This window comes from Taudactylus pleione, unplaced genomic scaffold (assembly GCF_031769625.1).
Source record: "Taudactylus pleione unplaced genomic scaffold, aTauple2 ptg000183l, whole genome shotgun sequence".
NCBI lineage: Eukaryota > Metazoa > Chordata > Amphibia > Anura > Myobatrachidae > Taudactylus > Taudactylus pleione.
This window is the reverse complement of record NW_028284585.1, coordinates 9,904,664-9,927,035: the sequence shown is the minus strand read 5'-3', so window position 1 is coordinate 9,927,035 and position 22,372 is coordinate 9,904,664. Positions and strand designations below refer to the sequence as shown.

General features: G+C 45.2%; 1 protein-coding gene across 3 annotated transcripts in view; it reads left to right on the top strand.

Moving 5' to 3' along the window:
• LARP1B (La ribonucleoprotein 1B) overlaps nucleotides 1–15,500 on the top strand; it is a 55,299-nt gene extending 39,799 nt beyond the window's left edge. For 2 of the 3 annotated variants that reach the window (XM_088476108.1, XM_088476106.1), the window contains 5 exons: nucleotides 1,806–1,966; nucleotides 6,478–6,622; nucleotides 11,516–11,625; nucleotides 11,696–11,823; nucleotides 14,090–15,500. In XM_088476108.1, the coding sequence (XP_088332234.1) occupies nucleotides 1,806–1,966; nucleotides 6,478–6,622; nucleotides 11,516–11,625; nucleotides 11,696–11,823; nucleotides 14,090–14,242 (697 nt within the window). In that variant the 3' untranslated portion in view covers nucleotides 14,243–15,500. The remainder of the gene's footprint in view (nucleotides 1–1,805; nucleotides 1,967–6,477; nucleotides 6,623–11,515; nucleotides 11,626–11,695; nucleotides 11,824–14,089) is intronic. The other variant, XM_088476107.1, reaches the window with a different exon arrangement.
• Nucleotides 15,501–22,372: the final 6,872 nt, after the last annotated feature.

The window sequence follows — 22,372 nt, the reverse complement described above, 5'->3', positions numbered from 1 at the left end:
ACCGGGATTTGGAACATGTTTCTAATACAGGACAGACAACTTTTACACCGCGGCACCTTACACACCGGAGCCGGGTCAGCGTTGACCTGGGTTTTCCGGCGCAGGTAAGCAGCGCTTCTTCACCCTCCCTCGACCCTCTTACCTCACTCCACAGCGATCCAGAGGCAGGGAGGGCGGGTGGGGTGCGCTGCTCGGGCCGGCGCTGGTTGCAGTAGATGCTTGGAGATGATGTCCTCTCCAAGCGCCACTGAAGCCGGCCAATCAGGTGGCATGCGGCACGATTCGGGTCATCATAACTTGGATCGCGCCATTAACACTGCAGGGTAACACGGGAACGACCCATGGTCAACCCTGCAAACTACCCGAGTTGGATCCCCGGACCTGGGTGGATCCATTTACACCGACAAAAATCCCGGGTTGATGCGCGTTCACGTGCATCAACCTGGGATTTTCAAATCTGTGTAAAAGGGGTATTAGCATGATCTAAAAACCAGGTGAATATTGGTAGTCCCTCTGCCCCATCTGGGCTTCACAGGAGAGCGGGAAATATCAAGACAATAGTTAGCCTATCTTACACAATATGCTTTTACTTTGGAGGGTTTCACCTGAAACAAACAACTTTTTGTCTGCGAAAAATAACCTAGTGGGTCTAGAGGAATCTCTAGGGTGTTTATATGCTAAATTGCTGGCAGGCCTCTAGACACTCATGTACCACCAACCTTTACCAGCGTGTACAGGACAGACTTTGCAATAGTTTGGCTTCTAGGATGAACTTACTCGGGTCGTGACAGTCTTAAGGCTTTGTAGGTCAAAACTAGCCTTTTTCCCATCTGTTAGGATTGCAATGTTGAGTGCAAGAAATTCTCTTTAGCTGGGCCTGACTGTGAATAGAAATATTTAATTTTCAATGTACATGTGGCTGGCACCTCATACCTGGAACCACACTGTATTTTTAGATTTTGTATCTTTCTTGTTAATGCAGTTTGTATACCCGATTCTAGTGTTTACAATATGTGGTAGTGTTTTGTTTTTTTTCTTTTCTTCCTGTGCCCCTATATACACAACCAGGTTAGGTAATTTGTGTTGTAGATAAAGGGCCTGATTCAGACCCACTCGCGAGCGGCTGTCCGCTCGCAAGTGGGTCGATGTTATGGACTGAGCATGCGCACGACGGAGGGAGCTCCGTCGTGCGCATGCGCCAGACGCGACGAGCGAAGGAAAGTCCTTCGCTCGTTGTGTCCGATCAAAGGGGGCGTGCTGTCAATGTTGATTGACAGCACGCCCCCTTTGGTGGGCGTGCCGGGGGCGTGCCTCCCTGACGGGGGCGTTCCCACGGGAACGCCTCCCGTCAGAAGCCGGCCCACTGACATCACTAGTGATGTCAGTGGGAGTGATTTTGGCTCTGATAGAGCCAAAATCACTCCGGAGCTTGCGGTTGAAAACCTCAACCGCAGGCTCCGGCTCGCAAATTCGATGGTCGCGATGGTCTCGACCATCGCGACCATCACAATGCACGCTCGTATAGCCTGTGGGTGGTGACCCACAGCTATACGAGCGTCCAGGAGGACGCTCCATGAAAATGGAGCCCGGCCCTCATTCAGAGCGTGCGCTCTGCTCAGAGCGTACGGCTCTGAATGAGGGCCAAAGTTACTAGTTACTATAGCATAGGTACTAATTACAATGACTTTCATGAAACAATGAAAATTTTGGTGTAAACTTTGGTTAGGCCACACATGCTTTCTCATCCCTTTAAGCAGAACACGGATCTATTTTAGGCTGATCTAATATGGTTGCTTCAATTTCAGCAGTTCTAATGCTTCTCCTTCGGATGGCACCCCAACTGTAGGGAGCTATGGATGTACCCCTCATTCTCTACCTAAATTTCAGCACCCTTCTCATGAATTGTTGAAAGAGAATGGATTTACGCAGCAAGTGTACCATAAATATCGGCGAAGGTGCTTAAATGGTAAGTCCATAATACATTACTTGGGTTGAAGATGAAATATTGAAGTAGTCGCTTTTCAATGTAGACTAATGATGTATCTTGTTACTCTATACATACATACCACATTTCTCTCTAATTCAAGGTAAAAGTAGAAATTCTTTAAAGCTGCACTACCTTCCACCTATGAAAATATTTTACCAACGTTCCTCGTGACACTAGCTGTAACCCCAGGGGATACTATGTGTAGTTGTTTTTCTTGGGGCACTGTCTGTTTTGTAACACTGGACCAGAAAATCAATAAAGCTCACCATCTTTACATGGTTTCATTTGGTTGCGCTTTGTCATAGGTCAAAAGAGGCTACTACAAGTCTCCATTTAATTGATCATGAAATACTAGGATTATGGTAGAAATAGATTCCCTGGGTCAGAATCTGTGTTGGCAGCTATCAGAAGGACAGCGTAGTAGATCTGACAAGTTTGATTTTAGATACTATGAGCCAACTTCTATATTTTCAGATCAGAATCCTCCAATAATCTTTTCAGGTCACAAACAGAAAAACAAATTCTTTACAGAGCCAGTAACCTATAATAAAGCCTAGAGCACGGGTATTCAACTATTATTGTGGGCAACTCTGAAACATTAAGGAGCTTTGGCGTGCTGGACATTTAGGTTTTCCTACACAAATAAAATATTCCCACCCCACACTCAATTTTGATAGTTTTATTTTATGGCCCCCTTGATTTCCTCCTTTCTTGCGTCCCTCCTAAAAAATTACACCTTGCAGCAGGGCAGAATACAACTTAAAACAAATCCAATTTTATTTGATATACAGTAAGTGGAATTGGCAACTGTTTGTCTACCAGATTTGGTCCACAGGGGCTAATGGGGGGTATCCACTTAACGATATGCAAACGAGAGCACGATTGCGACATTGCGATCGTGCTGTCGTTTGTATAGCTAGTGATGTGTCTAGACTGAACGTTCAGTCCCGGCACATCCCTCATCCCCGCACATGCTGAACCTGACGAGATCATCAGGTTGACCTGCATGTACAGGCGATGTCGGAAGCTACCCGTGGGCACACGCATCGCTGGTCGCTTCCGTCCAAAACATGCCCGATGCATGCGCGATTTGCAAGTGATTGCACGATAACGACATCGTTATCGTGCAATCACTTGTTTAAATCGTTAAGTGGATACCCCCCCATAAGCTAGAAGAACAGTATATCAATATTAGATTTTATGTAACGAACACGCTTGGCGGAACAGAATAATTGTACAGTAATAATTAGTGCTGGTTAACTTAATTAATTGGGAATGAGGAATACTTGATATAGAAATGTTGATTTAAGGGTAGATTATTAAACTGTAATCCATAGAAATGTACTATTCATGGGGGATTTTTTCCCTGTAAAAAGAAAAAAAAAGCAAACCTCCATATATACTACAGATATACAATCTAGAGTCCATTGAAATGATCCTGAAAACAATCTGAAGGCTACAGTATCTAATTAACCCAACATATAGCAGACCAAAGATTTACTCCTGTGATAATTACCAAGGGGTGCCCATCGCATCAGGTTGAATAATATCATCCACTGAGTGCCTTCACAGCGTGGGCACCCCTGAGAATACGAGGGCGCACAGCTTACATAATTCTCGTATATTCAAAATAACAAAAATGAAAATCCTGTTGATATTGGTAATCACAAATAAGAGAGAAGAGCCACTAGTAATAAATAGCGTAATACAAGGAACATCCCCGATCACATTTTGTAATCCTTTTATACCAAACTTACACATACATTTTTTATTTTGCTGTGCATTGTTTTAGAAATGTTATATGTTATCATTGTAATGAAATGTGCACTGCAGCATGACAGTGTTATTTCTCTTCTCTGTATATAAAGTAACTGTATACATTTTTGTACTCTCAATCATTAATGAATCACAATTGTTTATTTGGATGATAGAACACTAGAAAGTATTAGATACCCAAGGATCCTGTCACTAATATGATATGTCACTAGATGAAGCCATAAGGGGAACCTAGTGGGACAAACAGTACATATCAGGCTTATCTTGTTAGCATAGTACAGAACTGCCCATTACCATGGTGTAGGTACTGTTGGCTTTTGTCTAAGTATAGTCATATGCATTTCAGTCAGAACTCCCCTTGCGTCTAAATGTGCATAATTTGGGTAGAAGCTGTGTAATGCTGCAGAGTGGATAACTGTACAATACAATAAGAAGCAGATTGTGGCCCTTTATGTGTTCCTCTGCTGACATACTCATTTTAAGTGATGAACAGAAATAATCCCCACAGCTACAGGGTCTGAGTGTATCTTTATTACAAGCCATAAACCTAGTACTTTCTCTCCCTCTAGTGGACAGATGAAGAAGTTTCCACTGAGTGCCGTAAATTACTATTTTGTAGTTGAACAACTAAATCATCTACTCTGTCCCCAGTTTATGGTTTCTATAGGTATTGTAAGATTTTGGCTACTTGTGACTACATGGTACCCAGTTAATTGCATTGTAAAGCTACATGTTAAACAAGAAAATCTGGTAGTTTTTTGAGTCTACAAATGGGAGCAAAAAAACTTTAATATGGGCACAGCAAAGGCCTAAATAAAATACATACTGCATATTTTTACATATTTTATTTTTTTTAAACCGACCAGAGAAAAACCCCTTACAAAAAGTAAAATAAACACAGAATGAATTATCAGATTACTAATCATTTTTATAATTGACAATCACTTGGGTGCAATGTGTACAAATATTCTAGAACCCCTAGCAACCAATATGATTTAAGATGCTATTTTCAGTGTCACTTAGAAACTGGAAACAATTTGATCATTTCTATGGATTACAAAATACTGTACCATGTTATTAAATAAACTACATACTCTACAGGTACCATTAGTGCATAAATCTCAATTATGAGAAAGATGAAATATAATAAAAAGTAGCATGTTGGTATACAATTTTATCTGCTACTCATTGAAAAGTTTTAGGCTAGGTACACACTAGACCAGTGGTCTCCAACCTTAACTGCGGTGGGAGCTACTTCAGAAAAATGAGACACATTTTAGTTTTGAAAACTAAAAGCTGGCTAATAACCAAATTTTTCATAGAAGAACAATGCATGTATTAATACAGTGATAAATATCACTGTATTAATAAATGCATTGTTGTTTTTCTATGAAAAATGTGGTTACTAGCCAGATTTTAGTATTCAAAAATAAAATGTGGAGAGCTGTCAGCAGGGAGCAGGGGGCTGCTGGATGGATTGTGCAGACAGAACAGTGGATTAACAGGCCCCACACCCCCTTTCAAAGTGCTCGAACCACCTCCTCACCACAACCCCATGGAGCAGTGACAGCAAGAATAATAAGATACTTACCTTACCTCCTTCTGTTCTGGCTGCTCTTCCGTCCAGGGTTGTTGCTGGGCTCAGTCCACTCATCGCATGTCGCGGCTCCTCTTTCAGCGGCACGTTGTGACTTCATGACGTCACGCGCGCTGGCTTACAACAAGTAAAGCTTTACTGCAGGAGCCGGCCGTGGCACCTAGATAGGAAGCGGACCGGGAGGGCACGAAGAAGTGGGGGGCTGGATGAAGCGGGGGGGCGGGCCTTTGCCTGTCACTTGTATTGTGCAGCTGCGGGAGGTAGGAGCGGGCCCCCGTGCCTGCCACAACAAGGGTTTTGTAATGGCAGGGCTCGAGCCACCATCCTTACTGCTGCGGGCTACCGGTGGCTCGCGAGCGACGGGTTGGCGACCGCTGCACTAGACTATGTGTACCCAGCCTGACATCTTCAGCGACGGGAGCTGGCATTGGCAAGTGCATACACACTTGCCGATGCAGGCAGCGACGGCGGGGGCTATGTGCCATTCGGCAGTATGACCCTCACTAACCTCTCCAGTCAGCCCTGCATGTAGGGGCGATGGAGGATGTTGTTGATGGCGCGCGATAGCGCGCATCTGCAGCGACTTTGTGGGTACACACTAGATGATGTGCTCGATATGTCGCTTCGACCCGCTGGATCGGACAACATATAGTCTAGTGTGTACCCAGCATTACTTGTACCTACCGCCCAGCTGCAAACTGGAATAGGTCATTTTCTCCTGGTATTATCTGCCCATTATATTCCTATTGGCTTGTACTGTTATAGCTGAAAGAAAACTGCATGGTCCAATGCACTGGTAGACATAATGGACAGCTCTTTACTGAATGTCAGCAACACTCTAATAGCTTCTGGTCCTTTTGGAATTCTCTCCTTCTGTGTACAAGTACAAGGTGCAGCAATAAGTGCACCCACTGGTGTATTGGTGTAGGTGAGACTCATGTCTGTAGCCTCTCTGTATGTAGCTTGTTCTGCCTAAATATCACTTTAATTATGTTCCAAGAGGAATAAGCATAACTGTCAGTGAAAGAGATATGGTACTTCTACACATGGGAATCACAACAAGAAAATTGGTATTGTGGTTTTGTGTTTTATCTAGCTCTTGTTTTTTTCTGTTAAGAGAGAAAACGATTGGGAATTGGTCAGTCCCCGGAGATGAACACACTGTTCCGTTTCTGGTCCTTTTTCCTCAGAGATCATTTCAACAAGAAAATGTATGAGGAGTTTAAACAGCTCGCTGTTGAAGAGGCCAAAGAAACCTACAGGTACCTAATGCTGTAATCCTTAGCACCTTACATAGGAGATTAAATGCATACCAATCAGATTGTCCACAAGCTCCATCATGTCCCATTTACAGAGACTGCATACATTATTGTAAGTAGCAACTTGTGTGGTATGTTTAGTGCGGGCAGAATATAATTGTATAGTGCAGTAACTTTTTATGATGGCTAGCTGATCACATGGTTGGCCATAAATCATACATATTAAAATTGAATTTTTACTTTCTTACAAAATTATAAAATTTCTATTTTTGCGTATTTACGGAGACAGTGGGGATGAGAGTATAGGGGATGTACACACCAACGTGGCTCTGGCCACACCCACAACACTTGTCACAGCTCCTCCCCATCTCAGTATAGACCCTGGAACATTTTCAGCCCTGTTAGCTCTCTGTTGTGGGGAGTCCAATAACAACACAGACCCCACCACCATACCAGCAAGTGGGGAATTAGGGATGCACAAATGTAAGTCTTCCTTACGCCAGATCTATTAGTCTGCAAATTGTGAAGTGATATTTGTTCTTTTTATCAAATTAAGGCAAAACAACGTTTCTCTTGCAGCAAGGCTGGGGAACACTGGACCATGGGATTGTCTATTGGGGATGGAGCAGGCACTTAATGACACTGTAGCTTTAAATCCTAGTCTCCCCCCCCCCCCCCCCCCTGCAATCCCATAAACCCAGTCGTCTTTATGTGCCTGAGGAGTAGGGAACATTTTGGATGGGCTGCAGTGCTTTCTTGTAGGTAGCTATGTTTTTGGGTTTCATTTGTGAACTTTTTATTTCTAGCTGGGTCCAGGCGGTCTCTGAGAGACCGCCTGGACCCAGGGACAGTGCGCGCATATAATTAATATTTAAATACAGAGAGCAAAATACACATAAATAAGTAAAATCTGTATATCTCCGGTACACTTAGTTGTTGAAAATTATATATATATATATATAAAAACATAAGTCCATAAAGTGAACAGTGAGTAAAGCGCCTATATCTTTAATTTCACTCCGCTGTTGGGATCAAGGAATTTGTCATACTGCCGAAAGTTCAGACTCACCAATACAAGGTGCAAAGTGCAGTATTGTAACAAACTTGACTTCACTGTAATTATTAGTCTCTATCCTATGCTCGACCTCCAAATTATAGGCTGTCAGTACATGGAGGGAGAGTGGCGGACCACATGCATAATGGACCCAGCACTATTCTCAACCTCATGCAGTCTCGTATAATGCAATCAGCTGGAAAGAGGGGAGGGGTGATTAGATCCTCTTTTACCCTCCTTTTAGAAGCCTGTGTTCTCGATGACTGATGAAACTGCCCCTGAACATTGGCAGAGAAACTGGTTAGGACTACTACCCTCCAGGATTCCAGCATCTGGTACCTTGATTTGTCCTTTAAAACACTGAGACCAAGCTCTATACCTACCACACTGGGACTGCCGTGGCTGTATAATATGAGAACACCGGTTTCTAAAAGCAGGGTAAGAGAGAATCTGATCACCCCTCCCCTCGTGCTACATCTTCAGCGGGTAATCAACCATGTCCCCTGTCTAATTCTGGGCCCTAACATTCGGTGGAGCCTAGGCTCTGTGTGTTTGCAACACCATACAGTCTGTGCTGCTGCTGCTGCGCGCATAGTGTGCACAGAACATATCTTAATTCGACCCCCTTTGGAAGCTCAGCTTGGGACGGTTGCCTCGGCCTTCCTAGGTCGCTTGTTTCAAGTACTTTCGATTCAGTGCTATATCCAGATTTTGGCAAGGTCACCCTTGTTTCCTTGTCTGTACCTTCAGTTCTGGAGGTGGCCTCCGACACCTGCAGGATTTTTCTTGCGGCGGCCAGCGGATTGTCTATCTGTGACCTTGGTCAAAGATTCGGTCGGTGGCTCGTCTGTCGGCCTTGTGGAACATTCGCTTGTGGAGTATGTTGGTCTCCACTTAGGGACCATTCAGTGGTCCGGGTTCTACTCACAAGAGTGCCAGTGGATAATTCTCTAAACGTGACGGGATTGCTCTGCATCCCTCTTGCCTCTGTTTCCGTTCTGTCCGACAGCATTCATTACTCTCTGTTGGTGGAGGATTTCCTTTCTCCTCCAGGTCCAATCATTCGTCAGGCCCTAATTTTTAGTTCATTGTGATCACAGTCGCGAGTCTTCTGAGCTGAGGTTCCGTGAACTTGCGTTTCGGCATCGGGGACATTGGGTCACCATCCACAACTGTTCGATGGGCTCGAGCTCCAAGCCATCGTTCTGCCTCTATTGAGGGCACTGGCTGACCTTGCTGGCCGGCCGCCGTCGGTCGGACAACGACTTGGCAGTGGCATCGGTACATCTTCCAGCAGGCACGAGTGTGGCGGCGCTGCCCATGTTTTTCCGGGGAGAAGACCTTTGTTCCGCGTCTCTAAGTGGTGGTTGTCCCGTTAGTTGGACATTAGACGTCCTCAGTAGAACCATGTTTCTCCCAGGATGGGGGTCTCTCCTTCCAGTGGTGGTCTTACTATTCGGGCGTGAGGCCTTCCGGGTGGGGATCGCATGGGCTGCACATTTGCGAGGCTATGCAGTTTGGTATGGGATTCGGGTATCCGCTGGTTTCCGCAAGTGGCAATCTTGACTGTTTCGTGGAATTTTTCAAACAGAGCATTTGTTTCCGCTGTCCCCACTCCTAGTGGCTCCAGGCTGGCTACGCAGGTTGTGGTAAGCGGACATTTTCCGAAAGTCTACAGGTCAGGAGTGTTGTCTTCCACTTCGTCCAGACCGGCTGTGACTAGACCGTTTTCTGCAAAGGCACCTTCCTTTGTTGGTTTTCACAGGCGGACTTCTGTGACTCAGAGTGAGAAAGCTGCAGGTGCTTCTCTCTTGTGGGCCGCTCCAGGCTGGGTGCCCGGACTCCGTTTCTATCTCATACTTGCCTCCGGGTTTGGAATCTCTGCCACTTCTGGTGTAACCATTACAGGTTTTCACCTCTCCCATTTCTTGGCCTTCCTTCTGGAGGGTTTGGAGGCCGGTTCCCGACTTGGTTTTGTGTCTATACAGGCTTTTTACAGGCCCTGTCATTTTCTTTGCAGCGGCGTTGGTTTTTCTTCTGAGGACTCAGCCGTTTTTATGAGATGTGCTGCAAATTAAGCCACCATTTCGTCCACAGGGGGTGCCTTGGAAGCATACTCAAGTCTATTCGGCTCACACAGGCTCCATTGGAGTCGCTGCGTTCAAGGGTCTTCAGTCTGTTGCTTGGACGCTGGTCTTCCTTAGGGCTATTGCCTTCCCTCAGCATAGTTCCTTGTTAGGGTTGACAAGCTGCCTGTTTACTTAGCTTCCATGAAGATTGTGTGGTTCTCTGTACAGGATTTCGGCCTTATACTTACACCAGGATATTGTCCTTCCGGTTCTTCCTCCTCGGCAGATTCCCGGGACTGGGGTGATCTAGCTCTGCTAGTTGTGCTGAGCTCTGCAGTTTCCTGAATCTGCCTTCTTGGTACGTCGCACTATTCTCGACGGGTCCTTCTGACATGCATTCACATGGTTGGGCGGCTACTCAGCAGCCCCTTGTGCTTTGGGGCCGCTCGGTCTCACTTCAGCCTATTCTGGTCCGGGTCTTCCTCCACCAGACCGGATATCAGCACCTTCCGCTAGGGCGGCGGGACTTAGGCAGCACAGGGCCGTCGTGCGGCTATCCGGTCCCCTGTCCGCACGATGCTCATTTTTAAGTTTTTTTTTTTGCCTCCGGCACCAACTTTGGGCGTACAAGTTCAGGCAGCCTGAGCGTTCTCCCCCCTGGGCTTTTGAAAATAGGATTTTTGGTCAACTTTCCGTTGAATCCTTTTCTCTTAAGCAGGCTGGGGAACACTGCGATCCCTCCCTCACACTCAGGCGTGCGAGGTGTTTGGTTCTTGACCGTTTTTTTTCCCTACTGGTTTGTTTGGTTGTTCTGGACAATTTAATGGGGTTCCTGCTACTCCTTTCCGGACTCTTTTAAAGAAGTGCTGGGCTTATGGGGTTGCAGGGGGAGGAGCTAGGATTTAAAGCTACGGTGTCATTAAGTTGCCTGCTCCAGCCCCAACCGACAATCCCATGGTCCAGTGTTCCCCAGCCTGCTTATGAGAAAAGGATTCAGCGGTAAGTTGACCACAGGAGTCTCTCCTAAAAGGGGCAAGTTGTGTTGTGCCGGGAGCCCAAATCTGCAGTATTTACATATGCATACCATTTATATGAATGCTTTGTAATGTTCATTTAAAAGGGAAAACGTAAAGGATTCCTTTTAGTAGAACACTGAGTTTGTGTAATAGAAGAAAAAAAATAAATCTACTAGCTCAATAGCATAAGTATATAACCATGCTAAATACAAAGTGCATGTTCTTTACACCCTACAATGTACACAACTATATTCTTATTAGGTCAAATCAAGTTTGACAGGTTTTTATGTAACTTGTGATATACTACGTGTACACGCTAGTGTTTGAATGCAACTAGAAACATGTAATTTTGTTTGTGACCATTTGAGATGTTGTTATAACATGCATTTATTAGAAAAGAAGTTGTTATCTTGTACAAGCCAAATGCAAACGTAAACTCTCTTTAATCCTATCTCACTGTATTTGTAGTTCAAATAATGTACCTTTTTCATTTGTATTTGTCAGACATACTAATTGAAACCAGAAGTGTTCATAATAATTCACAACAGTACTATGCAAGTTAAATGTATTTTTTTACATGTGCTAAATATTCTGTGGATAAGATGAGTTTATAATGTGATATGGTAGTGGCTAGTGGTTATGTGGAATAAAACAGCTGGAATCTTATGCTCCACTGTTGCTGAGCATCTGTACATATCTTAATATCCTGCATTTATTATGGACATCATATTCTCCTGCACCTATTCTGATCACACAGATACGGACTGGAGTGCTTGTTCAGGTTTTACAGCTATGGATTGGAAAAGAAATTCAGGCCAGACATCTTCAAGGATTTTCAAGAAGAAACTCTGAAAGATTATCAAACTGGTAATAATTTAATATATATGAAACTGATCTATCGATCAAGGATATGTTCTAAACCTGTCGTCTTGTATAGGTCAACTTTACGGACTGGAGAAATTTTGGGCCTATCTTAAATATTCACAAGCCAAAAGTAGGCCTGTAGACCCTACATTACAGAACCACCTGAGCAAATTCAAGAGACTGGAAGACTTCAGAGTTGATGTAAGCAATAATCCTGTAACTGCATATAACACCCCTAAGAGTAAAGCTGGCCAGGTACGCCGTGGCATGATCAATTAATTTGCCTGATATCGCACTGTGTGTGGTGACAACACAATTATCCTATCCGATAATGAAAGAGCTAATGGTAAAGCAATGCTTAGACAGGGGCATCCAATCGAACGCCAAATGCATCCCGCCACCTTCTCCAATTTGTTCATCTGACCAAACCACAGTTTGGCATCTACTGTCCATTATTACACCCCCTGTATCTCCCCCGAGATAGTGAGTGAGGAAAGCTGCATGTGCCCTGCCCGAGAGACAGGAAGAGCTGAGGCAACACCCTAAGTTCCACCCCTAGGCCATCCCCTGACCCAGCCCGGGTTCTCCCACCCAGCCGTAGAGTCGGACTCAGGGCGAACAAAGATCGGAGACTGCTTTTGTGGAGAATAGGGACTATGCCATGAGGAGGCTGAGGTAAAGGCTATTATCTGAGGGAGGACCGGCACTAGGGACTGTATATCGGGTGGAATCCTGTGTTATGGGGGCAAGGAGCATAGGATCCAGGAACAGTATCTTAGAAGGAGGAGAGAAACTATAATCTGAGCATAATACAGACCACAGTCATTATCTGAGGAGAATATGGCGCAATGACTCACGCCTGCAGGCGAAGTCACAACCCCACAGTCTGCATTAGTACAGCATCTCACTGCAGTGAGTAAAATTGCTATCTAAAATAATAAAAAAATGTTTATTTAAAGATATTTTTATTAGAGTTCGCATTTCTGAGAATAACATTTACTCAAATAAACCTTTCCCAATTGCTGGGAGGCTAAATGTGAGAAAAAAATTTGACCCACTGTTCAAAGTCAATTCCTTAAAACTGCACAGGAAAAAAAAAGTTTGTACGCCCCTAGCTTAAGTAGACCTCGTTATACAAAAAGACAAGAATGGAAATAGATAATCATTATATTATCAACAAAACACACATAATCTCATATAAAACACCATTACTATACATTTTAAAGCATTTTGTTCTGTTAACAAGACAGTAAACGTTAGGACATAGGCCTGGAGATATTGTGTAACTGTAACTTTGGAACCTGCCATCTCTTTATCCGACACTGTGCCTGCTCTGCATAATGGCCCTGATTTAGAGATGGACGGAATTGCAGAGCCGCATACAAGCCGCTTTGCAATTCAGTCCATCTTAATGCAGAAGGAGGTGTTGGACACCTCCTTGCTGCATTTGCTAGCACCATCGCAAATGGTTGCTCTTTTGGTCAGGCTGCTGGAGCTGAAGCTTCCCGCAGCCTGACCGGGTGCTGGTTACTTCAGAGGCCAGGAATCTGCCTACGCTCCCTCCCATTAAAATGGGGGCGATGCCCCCGTTTCCGGGAATGGTGACTAGCCAAACGCTGCAGCATGTCAATCATGCAGCTTTGGGGGGGGGGGGGGGGAATCTGCAGGTGTGATCGTAGGAACAGTTCTGCTCAAGTGCAGACCCCTAACCATCAGAGATGTACGTTCATCATCGGATGAGGCCCTAATGTTTCCTGCTCTTTACAGGAAGAAACATCAGAGTATCCGCCTCCTCTGAATTTATCCCTTGCAGTACTGTAATTGCTCTGCTCTGTATAGAAAGGAACATCAGAGTATCCTCCTCTAAATTAATCCCTTGCAGTGCTATCAGTCACACAGTGAGTTTCCTGCCAACAGTGAACACTGCACATCCCAGTGTAATATCTTGGTATAGGAAACCAGATGCGCTTTATACACTTTCCTCTAACGAACAAAACATCATAAATGGTTGAGGCCATAATAAATAATAAGGGTCATTACACATTTGTCTTAAACAAAAAAAAATGTTGAGAAAGTTAATCCAAATGTTCCTTAGTGGATATGTCTCTGCACCTATTTTCAGCATGAATTGCAATAATAAGAAACCAGAGTAGTGCACTAGGAAAGATCCAAAACCCTACTAGGAAACGTGTGTGTGTGTGTGGTGTGTGTGTGTGTGTGTGTGTGTAGCACTACATTATACAAAGTAATCCTTTTATACATTATGCTGCACATGCCACAATGATTTCAGTAGTTGGTGGGACAGCCTTTTGCTGTTGAGAAGTGAACTGTTGACTTGTTGCCAGGCTCTGATAGACATGGATCTTTATAATAACACTGTAGCAAAACATTCACCTCAATTCTAAATTAGTCTACTGTTGTAATCCTATATGTGAGGCCTCATGTATCTGATCTGCATACATTACAGCCTCCTATAGCTGAGGAATGCGGGCAACGCAGACATCCATCTAATTCTGCAGATGAAGATACTGCCCATCGAAAACACCGATCTGGCTTCTCCAAGAACAGTCTGGCAACTAAACAATCAGCTGCTAGTCATACTCATGGCCGCACTAAATAATCACACTGCTGGGATAATAATGCCATCTATACTGATTATGCCCAGGATGACAGATGAGGCACCAGTATTTTAGCTTAAGGCACCTCCGAGGCAAGGGTGGAAGCTGTGCAGTAAGGATAAAGACCAGCAATGCATTATTTATGCTGTTACAATGTAGTTTTAAATACTTTTTTCAAAAATGGATTTTAATATGAAAATGGATTTCAGAATTTGCACTCCTTGTAATTGCTCCAGGTAATGCGGATGCCTTATATCGCTAAAGGGTGCTTTAAAACCTTTTTAAACTAGCCATATTAGTAACTTTTCATCTACATTAAATACCAGCTTGTGTTTATAATTGTAAAAACTATAGAAAATAAAATGTAGGCATACAACATTAAGTATTTTAATCCAAGGGTTTGGGAAATGGAGGTGCGCTCTCATCCTGATATTTCAGTATGTAGAAATTAGAGGTGTAGTTCTCTGTTGCTAGATATCTGCAAACTTAATAAAACAATGATTTATGTGGAACGCTTTTCAAAGTAACGTTTCCACCAATTTCAGAATACAGCATTTTTACATGTTAATTTCATTACTCAATTAAGTCTTATAAATTGTCCTTATTCCGTATTACTGTACGTTTAATGATCTCGCTTTTGCCATCAGAATTATTTGCTAATATGTATTTTGGCTGTAAAGCATCCTTTATTTTCCTTTTCAAAAGTTATTTGTCTTTGTATGATATCTTGTGTGCAGCAGATTTCTAAAAATATATATTTTTCCTTTACAATAATGAAATGTTTTTCGCAAGACAAGTATTTCCTTAACATGCAAATTGTGATTCTTTCTGACTTTAACCTTGACCAGTGGTCAATAAATGTTTCTTTTGACAATATGCACATTTTTATCCCCTGAACTTTTACCCCACTGCCCTCATTTATAATCTGGTAATTTCACAAAATCCGTAGTGTGTAAAAATGTGCTACATACAGCGTTAAGCACAAGTCATTATTTGTAGTCCTTTATTTTTTTTTTTACCAATGGCAGTAATCTGCTTTGTTCAATATTCTATTTTTGATATTGGATTGATGCACATTTTTGTATAGTTCAGTGCTGTCTGCTGATTATCTCATTTCAACTAAACTTTATCTGAAAAATTATGCAATAGTAATTTATTTCTATTATATCTGTGTATATAAAGTATAATACAATTTAGTATGCTATTGCTTTGCAAACATTTGTGGAAATTTGTGAAATTGTGGCAATTTTTTTTTTATAAAATAAACGATATATTTTTTATGCAACTTGTTTGTATTTCATTCCTAGTTGTGTCAGGTTTACAAGCTGCTATTTCTGCTTTTTTTTCTTCCAAGTATTCCACTACCTCCAAAGTTAGCCATCATAGGAAAGAGAACCTGAGAGCAATTGCACAGGATTGCTAAATGTAATTATGTATTTTCATCACTGTATTAGGGCAAAGACAATGTGTATATGTTTTTAGATATATTTAATTTCAGGTAGTGTTGTGCCATCCAGGATGAGATGGTTAACATACAGGTGACACAGGTGGATATACAGTGCATCCGGAAAGTATTCACAGCGCTTCACTTTTTCCTCATTTTATGTTACAGCCTTATTCCAAAATGGAATAAATTAATTTTTTCCTCAAAATTCTACACACAATACCCATAATGACAATGTGTAAAAAGGTGCCAATTTAATAAAAAAAAAACAACTAAGAAATCACATGTACTTAAGTATTCACAGCCTTTGCCATGAAGCTCAAAATTGAGCTCAGGTGCATCCTGTTTCCACTGATCATCCTTGAGATGTTCCTACAGCTTAATTGGATTCCACTCTGTCAGAGCTTACAGCATTCCTCTGTGGAGAGAGGAGAACCTTCCAGAAGGACAACCATCTCTGCAGCAATCCACCAATCAGGCCGGTATGGTAAAGTGGCAAGACTGAAGCCACTCCTTAGTAAAAAGCACATGGCAGCCCACCTGGAGTTTGCCCAAATCACCTGAAGGACTCTGACCATGAGAAACAAAATTCTCTGGTCGGTTGAGACAAAGATTGAACTGTTTGGCGTGAATGCCAGGTGTTATGTTTGGAGGAAACCAGGCACCGCTCATCACCAGGCCAATACCATTCCTACAGTGAAGCATGGTGATGGCAGCGTCATGCTGCGGGGATGTTTTTCAGCGGCAGGATCTGGGAGACTAGTCAGGATAGAGGGAAAGATGAATGCAGCAATGTACAGAGACATCCTGGATGAAAACCTGCTGCAGAGCGCTCTTGACCTCAGACTAGGGCAACGGTACATTTTCCAGCAGGACAATGACCCTAAACACACAGTCAAGATATCAAAGGAGTGGCTTAAGGACAACTCTGTGAATATCCTTGAGTGGCCCAGCCAGAGCCCAGACTTTAATCCGAATGAACATCTCTGGAGAGATCTGAAAATGGCTGTGCACTGACACTTCCCATCAACCTGATGGAGCTTGAGAGGTGCTACAAAGAGGAATGGGCGAAACTGCCCAAAGATAGAAGTGCCAAGTTTGTGGCATCATATTCAAAAAGACGAGGCTGTAATTGCTGCCAAAGGTGCATCAACAAAGTATTGAGTAAAGGCTGTGAATACTTATGTACATGTGATTTCTTAGTTTTATTTATTTATTTATTTTTTTATAAGTTTGCAAAAATCTCAAAAAAAAACTTTACACGTTGTCATTATGGGGTATTGTGTGTAGAATTTTGAGGACAAACAGCCTTATTCTAAAATGGAATAAATTCATTTAACATAAAATGTGAAAAAAGTGAAGCATTGTGAATACTTTCCGGATGCACTGTAGGTCCGGGGAAGAGTGGTATATTTCTGTATTGTCACCACAGATGTGATAGCGAGTCTAATTGAACAAATAAGCTCACCAAGGGAAGATATCTGGAAGATTAATAGAAAGGGGCAGGACAGAACCTGGGGGGGCTCCAACGGGAAGGGGAAGCCTAGGGGAGATAGAGGTGAGTGGCAGATACAGGAGCAGTGGTTTGACGAACAGAAGAGTAGGATAGAGAACTGGTCTTTGGATTTGGCCATAAGAATGTCACCTTGTTTAGGGCACTTCAGCAGAATGAAGAGACTAAATGCCAGATTGGAGAGGATCTAGAAGGGATTGGGAGGAAAGAGGTGAGGTGGTTGCCTCCCATATTCCTCACGCTTGTGTACAAAGCGGATACGGTAGAAGAGATGGTAGTTGGCAAGGGAAGAGGGGTCAAGAGAGGGTTTTTAAGAATGGGGTAGACCAAGACAGGTTTGACAGATGAAGGAATGCTAGATATTGATTAGTTGATGAGGTGGGCAATATGAGAACAAACTTAGGTGGGTGGGATTGAAGTAGATCAGGGGGAATGGGGTCAAGGTAGCAGATGAAGAGAACACTGACCTGCCTTGGAAACAGGATTGAAGAAGGACCAGATTGGCAGTCTTGGTAGGAGGGAGAGGGAAGGGGGGCGTAAGGTGGCATGGCGGATGGAATCTATTTTTGAATATTAAGTGTGTGGTAAAATTAAGCGCAATGAGGGAGGAGGATATGGTAGCAATTAAAGGTAGCAAAAGTTGATGTGAGGAGATGAGTGCATTGAAGTAGGATTTGTTTTTTAAAAAAATGCTTTTTCTACCGCAGGGTCCTTAGGGATCCACAGGGATACCTTGGGGCATAGGGCTTGGCTCTAGCCATGGGCACCACATAGTTAAAGATGTCCATCCCAGGATGCACCAGGCCCCCTCCTATACCCCGCCCCCAGGCCAAGGCACCTCAGTTTCAGTAGGTGCCCGGCCGGGAGCTGGGTCATCACAAAGGGGGGCTGTGTGTAACAGCCCCTGAAGATCTTCAAAGAGCGGTAGCATTGGATAGTCCAGTGGACGTCCATGCTACCGCTCCGACACCCCCGCAGGCGCCTATTCGGGGAGCTCGGTGGGCTCTTGGGGGTTCTAGCTAGCGGAACCCCCGGGGACCGCGGACTATAGCCGGTTGTACGGGGGTCTGCATAAGGTAAGCAGCGGGCGTCTGCGGTAGGCGCCCACTGGCTCACAGTCCGGCATCCCCAGGGCTGGGGGCTCCCTGGGGACTGCAGTATAGTGGAGCCAGGCTAATGCCTGCGCTCTCCACTAGACCGCCAGGGATGCGGGGCTGGAGCATTGTGGAACACGCTCCAGCATCCCGGGGGTTAATGGCCTTCCAGGGGAGGACGCCTTCCCTGTAGCGCACAGGAGGCTCCTCCCCATCACTGCTCTCCGGCGCCTTACTTGTGGTTTTGGCTGAGGCAGTGATCCTCCCCAGGCCCTCCTCCCTTCATCCTCCAGCGGCCATTTTATGAGACAGACGCTGTGGTGCAGGGTGTGGAGCCTGGGTGCCCCTTACATACCTCTCCTCCAGTAAGGTCAGCGTATGTAGCACTGTCACTGCCAGGCTGTAAGTCTGTGTATGTGATCGTGCACTTAGTGCAGGAATTTCTGCATTGTATGTGACTGTGTGTCTGAATATATTCTCCTGTCAGCCATTTTAGCTAACCCTATTTCTTCCTCCTGACCAGCCCTCTCAGTGCCAGTACTGTGAGGGTGGGATTCTGCCTCACAGTTTAAGAAGTTATTACTGTGAGAGAGTGTCACATACCACTATGTCCAGTGAGGACTCTGTTAGCGGAGCACCTCTCCTATTTTCCTGCTCCAGATGTAAAGGGGAGGGGGCGGTACTTCAGGCCGGGTTATGTGCTGCATGTTTGGCTATTCCTGGTACCTCTCGGGAACCACCTTGGGCTTGTTTTGTGCAAGCCTTGACTGTCCTTGTAAATAGTCTGGCAGCCCCTCCTGCTTTTCCACAATTGGAGTTCACACAGCAGGCGGTAGTCCCACCTCCAGTTCTAGGGGTTCAGGGGCCGATAGTAATGACAAAGTGCCCCCCGCAACAGGTCCTTACTCCGGCAGACCCAGGTCTGTCTAATTCTGGGGTGCGGAGCACTCAGCAGGATCAGTCTAGACCTGCTAAAAGACCATTATTGTCTCATCCATCTGATGGGTCATCTGATAAGGGCGAAATTCTAGATCTGTCGGACACGAATACTCCTCAAGCAGGGGCAGAGGCTAAGTCTAGTATTTACATTCCAGGGCTCATACGGGCAGTCCGTGCGGCCATGGTAATTATGGACGACAACTTATCTGCAGCGCCTACTCATGCTTATTTTAAGGAGGTTAAAGGAGCTGCAGCAGTTTTTCCTCTATCTGGTCAGCTAGTTGATCACATGGAGGAGGCATGGAAATCTCCGGGAAAAAGATTTCAACCTTGCGGAAGATTATTTCACTAAATAGGAGTCTCCTCCTCAGGTGGATTCTCATGTGACGCGCTTAGTAAAGACCGCAACTTTGCCTATGCCGTCTCCTTCTTCTCTGACGGATGCTACAGACCGTAAGGTGTGCCTTAAGTCTATCTATTCTCTAGCTGGAGGAGGATCTAGACCAGCTATGACTGTCTGCTGGGTGGCTCAGGCTATGGAAAGATGGGCGGACACTTTGGAAGCATCATTTGCTTCTGAGGGTACCAGCGAACAGGTGGTGTTAGTGGGTAACCTTCGGGATTCTGCTCTGTACATTAACGAAGCAGCTTTGGATTTCAGCCTGCTTACTTCTAGGATTTCCGCAGCGGCTGTGGCCGCTCGACGCTCCTTGTGGTTACGTTCTTTGAGGGCGGATGCTGAATCCAAGAAAGGCTTGGAATGCTTACCCTACAATGGGCAGGTCCTGTTTGGGCCAGCTGTGGACAAATCTGCATGTCTACCTTCAGCCCCGACTCCATCTGGGTCTAAAAATTCGTCCTTTTGGCCCTATCGCCCTTCGGGAAAACCTAAGGTTCAGTCCTTTCCGAGACCTTCAGGCCGCAAAAAGACCACTAAAACCAAGAGACAAGCTTGGAGTACCAGACGTCCAGCTGCCAAGCCGGACGACAAACCCTCAGCCTGACTGGTTGGGCCTCCCCTTGGGGGACCCCAAGGTGGGAGGCCGACTTCTGCGATACGCCCAGTGTTGGTACAAAACCACCACAGACACTTGGGTAAGGGAGGTGGTATCTCAGTGATATGCCCTCTCCTTCCGCAGAAGGCCTCCTCATCAGTTGTTTGTAACAGCACGACCTTCAGATCCAACGAAGGCTCTAGCGATCCAAGAGGCGGTGCGTTCTATGCTTCAGATGGGAGTAATAGAACCTGTTCCGTTATTCCCTGAGAGGGACCGGATATTACTCCAACCTTTTTCTGGTTCAAAAGCCAAATGGATCATTCCGACCTATACTCAACCTCAAGTCCCTGAACAGGTTTTTAAGGGTCCCTCGGTTCCGAATGGAGACTCTGCGTTCTATTGTTTTAGCTATGCAGCCTGGGGATTTTATGGTGTCCCTGGATATTCAGGATGCTTACCTGCATATCCCCATTGCCAGGGTTCATCAACGTTACCTCAGATTTGCAGTGTCGGACCTCCATTACCAGTTTCAGGCTCTACCGTTTGGCCTCTCCACGGCTCCTCGGGTGTTCACAAAAGTAATGGCGGTCATGGCGGCACACCTGCGGTTGCAGGGAGTTCGCCTGTTACCTTAATAGGACTACTTCTGTTGTTGGCATGGTCACCACAGGTCCTTTGCAGCCATCTACAACTGACAATATCAGTATTGCAGGCTCACGGCTGGATAGTGAACTGGAAGAAGTCTTCTCTAATTTCTTTTCAGAGAATGGTCCATCTCGGGGCATTGTTGGACTCTCAGCAACAGAGGATCTTCTTGATGGAGGAAAAGATAGCCCTGTTGCAGTCCAAGATACGCAATGTTCTAAGCAATCGCCGAGTGTCTCTTCTCTCAGCGATAAAGTTACTGGGTTCCATGGTGTCAACGTTCGACATGGTGGAGTATGCCCAGTTCCACTCCAGGCTTCTGTAGATGTTGATCCTGTCCAGATGGGACAGAAATCCCTGTCGAATAAAGACGCAGATGATCAGGCTCGCTCCGGAAGTGCGCCTGTCTTTGACTTGGTGGTTACAAAAGTCCCATCTCAGCAGGGGACGTCCGTTTTGGATTTCGGATTGGGTCCTTCTAATAACGGATGCCTGCCTTCGGGGCTGGGGCGCTTTGACAGGCCCACACGTCTTTCAGGGCCGATGGACATCAGATGAATCGGACCTGCTGATCAATATATTGGAAATTCGAGCAGTGTTCAAGGCGCTGCAGCATGCAAGACCGTTCCTGCTGGGGAAACCTGTGCAGGTTCAGTCAGACAACGCCACCACGGTGGCTTACCTAAATCGTCAGGGAGGAACTCGAAGCCAAGCGGCTCTAAGGGAGGTGTCCCGCATCCTGACTTGGGCAGAAGGCAATCTTCCAGCGATTTCGGCCGTCTTCATTCCGGGTGTGCTCAACTGGGAAGTGGACTTCCTCAGCCGCCACGATGTACACCCGGGGGAATGGTCTCTTCACCAGGTGGTGTTCCAACTCCTGGTGGACAAGTGGGGTCTTCCTGAAATAGACCTCATGGCCTCCAGACACAATCGCAAGCTGTGGGCGTACAGATCCCGAACAAGACACGCAGGCGCTCTCCTGGTCGACACTCTGTCGGCACGATTGAAATTCCAATTTGCGTACCTGTTTCCTCCCTTCTCCCTGCTGCCTCGAGAAAGTTCAGGCAGGAAGGAGGTAAGATCCTGCTGGTGTCCCCTGCGTGGCCCAGACAGAGTTGGTACTCTGATCTTCAGTGTCTGTCCATCGACACTCCATTGCTGTTACGTCAGCAGCCAGACCTGTTGTCTCAGGGCCCTTGCCTCTACCCGGACCTGAGTCGGCTATCTTTGACGGCGTGGCTCTTGAGACTTCCCTCTTGAGGTCCAAGGGATTCTCTAGAGCAGTGGTGAATACCATGCTACATGCTCGGAAGCCGGCTTCAGCTAGAATTTACCACAGGGTGTGGCATACCTATTTTGAGTGATGTTGCTCCCTAAAGCGTATGATCCTCACGAGTTTCGGATATCAAGAGTGTTGGCTTTACTACAGGCGGGCTTGGATTTAGGTCTACGCCTCGCCTCACTGAAGGTGCATGTTTCTGCCCTGTCTGTTTGGTTTC